Below are 13053 nucleotides of genomic sequence, written 5' to 3'. Positions count from 1 at the left end.
CAGTAACACGCTGTACAGATTTGTAGCCTAGGAGCTTTAGGTATAGCAGGCTATACCATCTAGGTTTAAGTGCACTCTATGATATTAGCACAACAAAGAAATTGCCTAACGTTGCATTTCTCAGAACACATTCCTGTCATCAATAGACTCATGACTGTAGCTACTATGCCACCTTTGTGGTCTAATTTGGAATTAATGACTCTAACAGTGGCCATTTTGGAGTTAGCAAAAGGAGAACCTAATGATGTGACAAAGTGAAAGGGAATTGAGGGGTTCAGAAAAGGTGTCCTTATTGAACCCCCAATAAGGCCAAACATGTTACCTGTGCCCAAGACTGGGTCTGGCTTGAAATGCATTGACCTGCAACTTAAGGCACCACAAAGTCAAGGATGTGTCCATTTTTCACCCTTGTTATTCCCAGGGCTAGTATACAGCCCAGTCCAATAAATGTGAAGTAAGTGTTGAATGGATGAATAGCTAAAAAGAAGTAGATTTGTACATTTCTACTGGAATTGATAATTTAAAGTACAGTATGACCTTATGGTTACATCTTGATGATTTGCTTTGCTATATATTGCTTCTAATTAATAACATTTAGAATGATAATATGTTACACCTGAAAAGGACCTAACAGATCTCTAATCTGACCATCTCATATTACAGATAAGAAACTTAAGGTCTAGTTTTTTAAGGCCTAGTTCAGTGGCAAGAAAGTTACTGGAAGGCTCTTCACTAAGAACGTACATTCAATGACTACCACCCTAAGGCTCTTCTCATTCTATTATATCTATTTTTTGAGATGATCATAATAAATGGTGATTTATTTTAAATCTATATTTATATATGACTGACACAATTGATGTGTCTATTTTGCCATTTTGTTGTACAGTAGCAATTGCTGCAGCTGAACTTTGTATCAATTGTCAAAACACTGTCTGTAAATAAACACTATCAAAATAATTTTGTGTTAAATACACAAGCAGAAAAAGCTGTGTCAAATAATGGTGGCTAGTTTAAAATAAACAAAATAAGGGCCAAGCAATTTTACATCTGTTGATAAAGATCATGAAGTAGTTTTTTCAAACCCTGAAAAGTTTTCACTGCAAATAACAGAAAAAGACTCAAATCATAGAAAAGATCAAACTAGAAGTAGAACAACAAAAAATAAGATAATGCTATACCTCAGAATGCTATATTTTAAATCATGTTTTAAAAGACTTCCTTAGATGAACTTAGATGAGGAGATACCAACGTATTTCAATATTAACTGTTAAAACTACAACATCTACTTCATTTAATAAATTTTCTTTAGTTACCAGCACAGTGGAAATGGCCTTTAAATTAACATTTATTGAGAGTTCACATGATGACATCTATGTTTCATAAGATAAACTTAAGAACCTTTAAAAAAAAAGAATTTCAAATAATGCAATGACCAGCATTTAAGAGATATGCATTTTGCCTGAAATTATTTAGTTAGTGGGCAATTAGTAGTTTCATATTTTCACTTTTCTATAGTAGTTCAATTGTTTAAACAACCCTATTATGAATAAACTGAAATATTAAAACAAATTTCTAAGCTATATTTTATGATTAAATTTATAGTTAATAGATTATATAACATATTTCACAATGTTATATATGGCATGACATTATATAACATATAATATATAAAAATGTAATATATTATATATTATATCAATTATATATATCAATTCATATTTATATATTATTTATTTATTTTGGAGGTGAGATGGAGTTTCGCTTTGTCACCGAGGCTAGAGTGCACTGGTGTGATCTCAGCTCACTGCAACCTCCGCCTCCTGGGTTCAAGCGATTCTCCTCCCTCAACCCCATGTAGCTGGAATTATAGGCACGCATCACTCTGTCTCGCTAACATTTGTATTTTTAGTACAGATGGGGTTTCACCATGTTGGCTAGGCTGGTCAAACTCCTAATCTCAAGTGATCCACCTACCTTGGCCTCCCAAATTGTTGGGATTACAGGTATAAGCCTCTGTGCCTGGCTATATACTATTTTAAAACCCCAAAGAAAGACATAAGCAAAATCCCCCAAAACACAAGTGATAAACAGGTAAAATCAAATTAAACAACTTAGCTTGGAATAAATATACAGACAATTTCAAGAATTTAAAGCCCTAGATTTTCTAACAATATATGGTCAATCCTCATTATTCATGGATCTTGTCTTTATGATTTGCCTACTATCTAAAATTTATTTGTAACCCCAAAATTAATCCTGTGAGATCTCAGGATCCATCTATGGACATGCACAGGGTGGCAAACATGTTGATTTGCCAAATACATATATACCCAGCTGAAGTCAAAGAAGCCAACTTTCTGCCTTCTTTTAGATCTCATACTGTAAACTGGCATCTATTTTGCAGTCTATTTAGTTAGTGCCATGTTTTTCACATTCTTGTGCTTTTTGTTGCTGATTTCACTGTTTAAAATGGCCTCTGACTCATCTGGAGAATGTGGCTGAAAGAAAAGACATTTTAAGAAATAATAAAATGGCCCCTGAGCATAGTGTTGAAGTGCTATCTAGAGGTGGTTTGACATTGTTGTTTTTTGAGACAGGCTCTCACTGTGTTGCCCAGGCTGGAATGCAGTGGCACAATCTTAGCTCAAGCAACCTCTGCCTTCTGGGCTCAAGTGATCTTCCTACTTCACCTGCCGAGTAGCTGGGACCACAGATGTGCACCACCATGCCTGGCTAATTTTTTGTATTTTTGATAGAGATGGGGTTTCACCATGTTGCTCAGACTGGTCTCAAAATCCTAACCTCAAGTGATTCGCCTACTTCAGCCTCCCAAAGTGTTGGGACTACAGGCGCGAGCCACCACGCCCAAGTTCTTAAGCTCAAGATGGCTGTGACTTATCTTAAGGAGAAAACACGTATGTTAGATAAACTTCTTTCAGGTTTGATTATAGTTCTGCTGGCCATGAGTTCTGTGTTAATGAATCCATCATATATATGAAATAAGGTGTCTTTAAACAGAAACACACTGAAAATAAGGTTAGGTATTGATTGGTTAACAAAGATGATGTGAGCAGAGGTAGACCTAGTGTTGGAAGCCAGGTCTCCTGAGTATGGCAGTGTAAAAGCCTGCCAACGTTTCGAGAATGTGAGTAAGATTTGGCTAAAATTAAGGGGGTATATAGAAAAGTCGCAGGAAATCAGGTTAAAGAAATAAATATGAGATCGGTTACAAAGTGCTTTAAGTACTTTGTACAATAAAAAATTTAGATTTTTGCCCCGTCAGTCATTTTGAAATTATTTTTTAAGCAATAAAACTCTTTAAAACAAGGTATCTTATGAGATATCAATATGCAAAACAAATTGAGAGGTGGTCTCTCTAATTGAAGCTGTTCCTCTTTCCTGCCCTCAGCCTCTGAGGAGAAAGTTAGAAAATGATTATCATTAGTGCCACCTGTTTTGAACAAGGTGCTATACCAAGTGGCCCAGAGAGAAAGTGGAGGAACCAGCGTAGAGATAGAAAGCAAGAGGCCTGCCTGCCAGCGTTACCTGTGGAAAGAAAGGGCAAAGATGCTGTAGGCAAGAGAAGTTCAGGACAGAGACGGCATAGCTCAAAAACTCACATTTGAGTAGCCGTGGAAGATGACAGTACAATTAGCAAAATAGCGAAAGGCACGGGAGGCAGCTACCGGTTTTGATGAAAGACAATGATGTCGTTTTAAATGTGTCTTAGGCATTTAGACATTTATATACACTATGTTATGAACAAATGAATAGAAAGTAGCACTTTTTTCACTGCCAGTTTTCTTCTCTTTTTCAAGTAGATGAAGCAAAAGTCAACTGCAATAGTCAGAAAGCTGTACTTTGTTATACTTAGAAACTCCTAAAAGTGCTTAGGATTTCACCTCAAAGTCCAACAAGAAGAAAATACAGGTTCCTCAGTGCCCCACTCTAAATAGGAAAAAGGACCATTTTAATTTTAGTAATATTTCTGTTCTCTAGACAGTTTAGATAACTAGCTCTTTTTATCTTTAAAAACTGTTTTTCCAGTGATAATTGTTCACTTCAAGCATAAGAATACCAAATTATTGTAGAAATGCAAGACTTTTCTTATGGTTCATAAAATACATTATGAAAGTGAGTCTTGTTGATTGTGTACATTTCACTACAACAATTCCAATGCATATTATTTCTATTGAGAGTAAGTTACAGTTTTTGGCAAACTGCCTTTGATGAGGAGATGAGGGCTATCTCCTCTTCCTGTGCGTTTCTAAAACTTGTGATGCAAAACGCTCCCGCCCTTTTCTGGGAACACAGAAAGCCTGACTCAGGCAGCTGCTGCTATTAAAGCAGCTCCAGCCCTGCACACTCCCTGCTGGGGTGAGCCGCACTGTAAAGATGAAGCTGGCTAACTGGTACTGGCTGAGCTCAGCTGTCCTTGCTACTTACGGTTTTCTGGTTGTGGCAAACAATGAAACAGAGGAAATTAAGGATGAAAGAGCAAAGGAACTTTGCCCAGTGAGACTAGAGGGCAGAGGGAAATGCGATGAGGCAGGGGAGTGCCCCTACCAGGTAAGCCTGCCCCCCTTGACGATTCAGCTCCCGAAGCAATTCAGCAGGATCGAGGAAGTGTTCAAACAAGTCCAGAACCTCAAGGAAATCGTAAATAGTCTGAAGAAATCTTGCCAAGACTGCAAGCTGCAAGCCGACGACAACGGAGACCCGAGCAGGAATGGACTGCTGTTACCCAGTACAGGAGCCCCGGGAGAGGTTGGTGATAACAGAGTGAGAGAATTAGAGAGTGAGGTTAACAAGCTGTCCTCTGAGCTAAAGAATGCCAAAGAGGAGATCAATGTACTTCATGATCGCCTGGAGAAGCTGAATCTTGTAAATATGAACAACATAGAAAATTATGTTGACAGCAAAGTGGCAAATCTAACATTTGTCGTCAATAGTTTGGATGGCAAATGTTCAAAGTGTCCCAGCCAAGAACAAATACAGTCACGTCCAGGTACGTATAATGTTTTCTTATCATATGTTCATAAATGTTATATAGCTAGAGTATCTATAAACATTAACCTGAGTCAAGAGGTTAAATAAATGACAGATTCAGTCTTATTCATCAAGGTGTACAGGAAAAAAATAATTATCTTCTCAAATGTGACCACAGAAATAATGTATGACCTAATTACAAAAATCATAGTTTTGTATCCATTAGAAGTCACTTTCAATTTTGAGATCTTATTTGCTAATGCCAGACCTACATGCAAGCAGAAGTAGAGAGAATTTCTTGTTTTAGTGCATTTAACTTGTCTCTTCAATGAGGTGTTTGAAAGCAATAGAGATAAGGTGACGTTCACAATTGTGCCTTGTTTGTTGGAAATCAGTATTTCTTGTGATTGGCTGACTGCCACTTCTCATGCCTAAAGAGGTCTTTGAAAGATTTTGGCAAGTAATCTGCAGTTCTTAATCCCAAATATCTAGAGAAAATGGGAGATTTTACAGATAGAATACAAGCAGCTTCACATGTGTGCAAAAATTTTTGCTTTGAGACCTAAATGTTTTAAGGGGAGAGTTTTGGCACACCACTAAGGGAAGGAATCTATTCTTCTTTCTCTTTTACCTGAAGCTAGAATTCGAGCAGATAAAAGTAGAACCCATCCTCACCATTCAAATTACTTGAATTAACTTTGATAAATACATGTGAAAGACCACAGACTTAATCGCCTACTCTCCCCACGAGCTAACAGTGGCATTGGCTCTCCCAAACCTTGGCTTTTCACCTGAGGTACTGGGACCACTGTTGCTGACTGTCTCCTTATACTTTGGAAAGCCATCTCTGCATTAGGACCTCTACTTGCCATGAATGTGAGGTTAAAGGGACATGGTGGGGATCACTTTCATTTGAAGACAGTATCTTAGGCATGCTCCATCCATAAAACTTTTCTTATGGTTCATAAAATACATTATGAAAGCGAGTCTTGTTTACTATGAACATTTGTCTGTAATAATTTCAATGCCTATTATTCCTATTGAGAGTAAGTTATAGTTTTTGGCAAACTGCCTTTGATCTGCCAGTAAAGGAGGAGAGGGTCATAGTTTCAAGGACCACTGTTGCTAATACTCCTGGTAACCTGCATCTTAATGTACCTGACACAATGAGAATCTCAGGTTCACCTCTTAGGTGACATCTGTGGGTACACATTAGATTAGATGCTGCATGGCAAATTGTCATGATATGAACAAGACTCTATTATAGTCTGTTTTTCTCCAAAACATTTTGGGGGATAACTGAATATTCTGAGCTCTAAATATACAGGAATAGATTTTTATGCCTTAGGTTATCTCATATTAAATTTACCTTATTTGTCATACATTTTAATAAAAATTATCTGGGAGTAAATATCTGTCTTTGATTCATACAGAACCTTGTTAACTGATTATTATTCTTATCCTCAATATAATCACCTGTTGCTTCTTTCTTGAAACCGAAAATGTGAAATAGTGGCTAAATACTTTGCTAGATAATAAATACAGAGTAAGAATATTGGTATATTATTGAAAAACATATTTTTCACGAGCTTCTTTATATAGTTGTCAAGTAAAATAAATACGAATTTATGATCAATGCTCTGCATTAGGATTTTAATACATCATTTGGAACATATCCTATAAAACCTTCCTACAGTAGAGGCGATCAACCCCTTTAGGTGAAAGAAAATAGAAAGAAGCCTGTGCTTCATCTGTATGCATGGCATACAGTTCTAGCAGATTTGGAATTATTTGATTTTTGCCAGCCAGGTCTGAGTTAGTGTCCTGGCTTTGCCATTTAAAGCTTGTGCGGGCCGGGCGCGGTGGCTCACGCCTGTAATCCCAGCACTTTGGGAGGCCGAGGCGGGTGGATCACGAGGTCAAGAGATCGAGACCATCATGGTCAACATGGTGAAACCCCGTCTCTACTAAAAATACAAAAATTAGCTGGGCATGGTGGCGTGTGCCTGTAATCCCAGCTACTCAGGAGGCTGAGGCAGGAGAATTGCCTGAACCCAGGAGGCGGAGGTTGCAGTGAGCAGAGATCGTGCCATTGCACTGGATCCAGCCTGGGTAACAAGAGCGAAACTTCGTCTCAAAAAAAAAAGAAAAAAGCAGGTGTGAAGTTAGGCAAGCCACTGACCTTTATGCCTAAATATCCTCACGTGCAGACTGGCAGTAATGCCTACATCATAAGGTCGATGTTCAGATTAAGTGTGAAAATGTTATCCAGTCTTTGGCAGCATGCTTAGAATGTATAGGTGGCCCTCACTAAATAATACTACATTGTTAGAACTGTATTTTTATTATTTTCTTATTGTTGTTTTCTGTTGATGCTGTCATTATTATTACCAACTAAGAGTATACTAGAGGTCCTTTCTGCTTTATAACATCAGGTTCTTCTGAGGCCTTTTTCTTTTCCTTTTTTTTTTGAGACAGAGTCTTGCTCTGTCCCCAGGAGCCAGGCTGGAGTACAGTGGCGCAATCTCCGCCTCCTGGGTTCAAGCAATTCTGCCTCAGCCTCCCTAGTAGCTGGGAACACAGGCATACACCACCACGCCCAGCTAATTTTTGTATTTTTAGTAGAGACAGGGTTTCACCATATTGGCCAGGATGGTCTCGATCTCTTGACCTTGTGATCCGCCCACCTCAGCCTCCCAAAGGGCTGGAATTACAGGTGTAAGCCACTGCGCCCGGCCCTTCTGAGGCCTTAATGAGCATTTGCTAAACAGGTTCAAGTAAGTTCAGTAGAGGAAAGTTTCATTATTGCCATTGATTGAATTATCAAACATGCTTTTGTACATATAAATAATTCTTCAGATGCATAGTTTCTATTAACAAGATCCAATGTCTTCCTTTTCTTCCCCCTTCAGTTCAGCATCTAATATATAAAGATTGCTCTGACTACCATGCAATAGGCAAAAGAAGCAGTGAGACCTACAGAGTTACGCCTGATCCCAAAAACCGTAGCTTTGAAGTTTACTGTGACATGGAGACCATGGGGGGAGGCTGGACAGTGCTGCAGGCACGTCTTGATGGAAGCACCAACTTCACCAGAACGTGGGACGACTACAAAGCAGGCTTTGGAAACCTCAGAAGGGAATTTTGGCTGGGGAACGATAAAATTCATCTTCTGACCAAGAGTAAGGAAATGATTCTGAGAATAGATCTTGAAGACTTTAATGGTGTCAAACTATATGCCTTGTATGATCAGTTTTACGTGGCTAATGAGTTTCTCAAATACCGCTTACACGTTGGTAACTATAATGGCACAGCCGGAGATGCTTTACGTTTCAACAAACATTACAACCACGATCTGAAGTTTTTCACCACCCCAGATAAAGACAACGATCGATATCCTTCCGGGAACTGTGGGATGTATTACAGCTCAGGCTGGTGGTTTGATGCATGTCTTTCTGCAAACTTAAATGGCAAGTATTATCACCAAAAATACAGAGGTGTCCGTAATGGGATTTTCTGGGGCACCTGGCCTGGTGTAAGTGAGGCACAACCTGGTGGCTACAAGTCCTCCTTCAAAGAGGCTAAAATGATGATCAGACCCAAGCACTTTAAACCATAAATCACTCTATTCATTCCTCCAGGTATTTGTTATCTAATAGGGCAACTAATTCCTTCAGCACTTTAGAATATGCCTTGTTTCATATTTTTCGTAGCTAAAAAATGATGTCTGATTGGTAGGTTCTTATGCCACATGGCATTTGAAATAAAGCTGAAAAATAATACATTTTAAAGGAATCCTTTGCTGTTATGCTGTTATCCAATGAACACTTGCAAGCAATTAGGATTACTGAGATTATACATTACATTTATACTTTTTTTAATTTCTATTAATTGAAAAGTTTTCTATTGCTTATTACTTATATTACTTGCTATATTTAAAAAATAATTGTTGGTTGGGTGCAGTAGCTCATGCCTGTAATCCCAGCACTTTGGAAGGCCAAGACAGGCAGATCACTTGAGGTTAGGAGTTTGAGACCAGCCTGGTCAACATGATGAAATGCTCTCTCTATTAAAAATACAAGAATTAGCCAGGCATGGTGGTACATGCCTGTAATCCCAGCTACTCGAGAGACTGAGGCAGGAGAATCACTTGAACCCAGGAGGCAGAGATTGCAGTGAGCTAAGTCCATGCCACTGCACTCCAGCCTGGTCAACAGAGCAAAACTCTGTCTCAAACAAAATGATAATAATAATAGGCTTATTCCGTAGGCTAGCTTCTACACAAAGTAATCCTTATTTGGGCCATGACTTGAGCACATCTGAAGGTATACCACTCTTTCCAGGCTATAATTATTTGGGTAATCTTCATTCTAAGATAAACTTACTCAACTTATAGCATTTACTTTGCAACAGAAAGACCCTATAGCATTTTAGTTACCAGACTAAGGGAACTAATATATGTAATTAAACTTGTTCATCTATCATTCATGAAATGTAAAGTATTTGTCATTCAAACTATTTTAAAATGTGGTAGCATAATGTCACTCCAAAAAGCATTCAGAAATTGATGTAACTGTAAAGACCAGAGTTTAAAGGTAATTCATTTACAGTTTATAACTCCTTAGATGTTTGATGTCGAAAACTGCTTTAACATGAAAGTTATCTTCCTCTGCTCTGTGTGAACAATAGCTTTTAATTTAAGATTGCTCACTACTGTACTAGACTACTGGTAGGTTTTCTTTTCAGGGAGTAGGGGCATGTGGGGAAAGAAGCATTTACTTATAGGCTATAATACTTTGAGTCCAATTTTATATCCAAAGCAATAATATCATTAAGTGATTGAATTTCATAGAAGGCTAAGTTTTTCTAGGACAAATAGAAAACATGAATTTTGAAATATATAGAGCAGTAGTCCAAATACTATGTATTTCAACCTTAACTTGTGGATTGCTTATTTTACTATCAGAAATTAAAAGATAGTTTTTTTTTTTTAACCCAAACAAAAGTATCTGTAAATTTTATAATTCATTCACTAATTCTGGAATGCTATATATAGCATTTAAAGGACTTTGAAAATGTGTTAAATTCATCATTATAGAAAGAGATCATTTCAGAGAGAACAGCAACACTCTGCATATTTAAAAAAATGCTCTAGAGTAACATTTGAAGTAATTCACTGTAGTATATGCTAGTTCTAGCAATAAATCTTTTAGTTTCTGGTGTCCATTTCTAATACACAAACCAAGCTTTCAAAATATATTACAAAAATTTATCTATTATTTGAAAAATGATTAAGGAGGATAGTTGCTTCAGGTAATCAGTTAGTTTTCAAATATTAGGTCCTTACAGAAATATTTAGTCAAAAAGAAGCAAGATATACCTTTAAAATAACTTTATGGGTTTATAACTTTAACCCAAAGTTTTCATTTAAACATGATGAAAATTATCACAAATATTATTAAAATGTTAAAGCAAGAGAAATGCAAATAGCATTAAATGATGACCAAAATGTAAAATATTGTAGATTTCAAAAGCTGTGTATCTATTAGATGGTATACCAAATGTAAATGACGTAACTGATTTTATTTTTTTACTTTTGTTTTTTTAAAAAAACTAAAAACATTTTGATATTATACAATGTATTTGTTTCAGATAAGGTCATTTTCATTTAGTATAATTAATATATGTATAAGTTTAAGTAAATTCCTGTGAGTAAAAATGGACTTATCATAAAATACAGTTCTAAAGAAAGGTATACGCTCATATACAGAGTGTCCATTGATTTAACGGGAACAAGGTATAACTTCAGGAGTATTTGGCAAATAATTCACTAATCCATGTAATATTCAAAACTTGTTTAATCTTTCCACTTTATTTCAAGGGATCATTTTATTTTTCATTACACTTTCACAGCACTTTTCTAGTAAATTCTGTAACACAGAGATTCCTTATTGGAATCATTTCATGTTACCAATAATAAAATATATTCAAGACTTTTATAACATTTAACATGTTGATGGCAATGGATTATATCTGCTAGAGTCTTTTGCCTTAACTATTCACTAATTATGCTAATGTTCATAAGCATGGATTGACTACAAACATATTAGAATCTTGTCTTGGTTCCATTTTGATAGCTAATATTTGTTTTCTTAATTAAGACTTTATTTCTAAAGTTATCATTCTTTGAAAATATTGACTAAAACTGGGTCCTTAGAAATTCCAGATAAAGCTGATTTACCTATGACTGAGGGGAAAAATAATCAAATTTTACTGATAATAGTAATGCGCCAAAATGAATTAATGACACATCTGTTCAATAAATAAAGAGCTGAAATATACAAAACATAAGAAATATCTGAGCAACAAAATTTGCTGGTCTTCACTTTTGAATAGCTCCTCAAGAAAAGATTTTAAAGGTAAAGTTATACATAATGTCATCACAGTAAGCTCTTGTTTAAAATTTTCTTTTATGTATAATTAGGTTTATGTTTCGTGTCTTTTAAAAACCTTATAAAATAAAAGATTTAATTTTCACATCTATTCTTCAACATGGAAACATTAAATACTGTTGGTTGTAAAGTAGTATTTGTGTACTTACTTGTGTCTGAAAAGTTATGTCATGCTTACTTAATCTATACAATATCTGTGACTCTGAAGACTTTAATGAGTACTATTTCCTCAACAAGAAGTCAGGCAAATAGAGGAACACCGTTATCTTACTTCCCTCTAGAATACTGTTGAAACATTTGAAATACAAAAGTTTTGGTTTCATTTTGTGGCATTCAACTTCCTCTCCTCTTCTTCTGTTATTAGTGTTGCTGCTCTGGTTAGCGCTCATCTCCTTCGGACAACACAAACACATCTGAATGGTCTGTACCTCTGGTTTCAGTCTATTCCAGTCCAACTTTCTTCACTACCAGGGGGATTGTTCAAAAGTACAATTCTGATCATGTTTTTGTGCTGCTTAAAACTTTCAACAACGCCTTATTTTCTATAAGATAAAATCTGGCAAATAGGTCCCTTCATGAACTGATTTCTACCACTACTTATACTTCTGCCATACCTAATGCCTTGTTGTACTCATACCATGTTTTCTAATGTTTTTAGTGCCTTTAGTGTACTGTTTCCTTGGTCTACATAGAATGCCATCCTCTATTCTCACTGGATTTTGTCTTATCATCCATGACTAAAAGCAGGAACTCAGGAGCTGGCCTTCCTAGGTTTGAATTTCAATTTCACTGTTTGCAAGTGAAATATTCACTATATATATATATATATATTCACAATATTCACTATATATTTTTTGAGATGGAGTCTCGCTCTGTCGCCCAGGCTGGAGTGCAGTGGTGTGATCTCGGCTCATTGCAACATCCGCATCCCGGTTTCAAGTGATTCTCCTGCCTCAGCCTCCTGAGTAGCTGGAACTTTAGGTGTGCACCACCATGCCCAGCTAACTTTTATATTTTTAGTAGACATAGGGTTTCACCATGTTGGCCAGGATGGTCTCAATATCTTGACCTCGTGATCTGCCCGCCTCAGCCTCCCAAAGTGCTGGAACTACAGGCGTGAGCCACCGCACCTGGCCGAACATATATTTTTTACGAAGAAAACATCATCATTGGCTGGTAATCCCAGGCCTGTAATCCCAGCACTTTGGGAGGCCGAAGTGAGTGGACCACCTGAGGTCAAGAGTTCGAGACCAGCCTGGCCAACATGGTGAAACCCCGTCTTTACTAAAAATACATAAATTACTCGGTGTTGTGGCTCACACCTGTTGTCTCAGCTACTCAGGAAGCTGAGGCAGAAGAATTGCTTGAACTTGGGAGATAAAGGTTGCTGTGAGCCGAGATCATGCCATTGCACTCCAGCCTGGGCAACAGAGCAAGACTCCATCTCCAAAAGAAAAAAAAATCATCATCCTAAATAGTTATCTCTTATAGGCAGAGTTCCCTGATGACAGTACATGGGGTCCTGGCACTTCTCCTTGATCCTATGCCATCCTATATATTCCTTATTATGTATTATTCAGTATCATCTAAATTCTATCCTGAAATCAAT

At 36.9% G+C, this 13053-nt stretch overlaps 2 protein-coding genes across 8 annotated transcripts in view; one reads left to right on the top strand and one right to left on the bottom strand.

The window, feature by feature from the left end:
• CCDC146 (coiled-coil domain containing 146) overlaps positions 1 to 13053 on the bottom strand; it is a 249745-nt gene that overhangs the window by 107024 nt on the left and 129668 nt on the right. The gene's annotated exons all lie outside the window — the stretch shown is intronic.
• FGL2 (fibrinogen like 2) lies at positions 4321 to 11577 on the top strand. The gene is made up of 2 exons (XM_012456605.2): positions 4321 to 5011; positions 7905 to 11577. The coding sequence occupies exons 1-2, from the start codon at positions 4399 to 4401 to the stop codon at positions 8609 to 8611; spliced, it is 1320 nt and encodes a 439-aa protein (XP_012312028.2). The 5' UTR covers positions 4321 to 4398; the 3' UTR covers positions 8612 to 11577.

Source organism: Aotus nancymaae, unplaced genomic scaffold, assembly GCF_030222135.1.
Source record: "Aotus nancymaae isolate 86718 unplaced genomic scaffold, 86718_ANA_hifiasm-v0.15.2.pri h1tg000002l, whole genome shotgun sequence".
In the NCBI taxonomy this organism is placed as follows: Eukaryota; Metazoa; Chordata; class Mammalia; order Primates; family Aotidae; genus Aotus; species Aotus nancymaae.
This window is presented reverse-complemented; position numbering and strand designations above follow the sequence as displayed.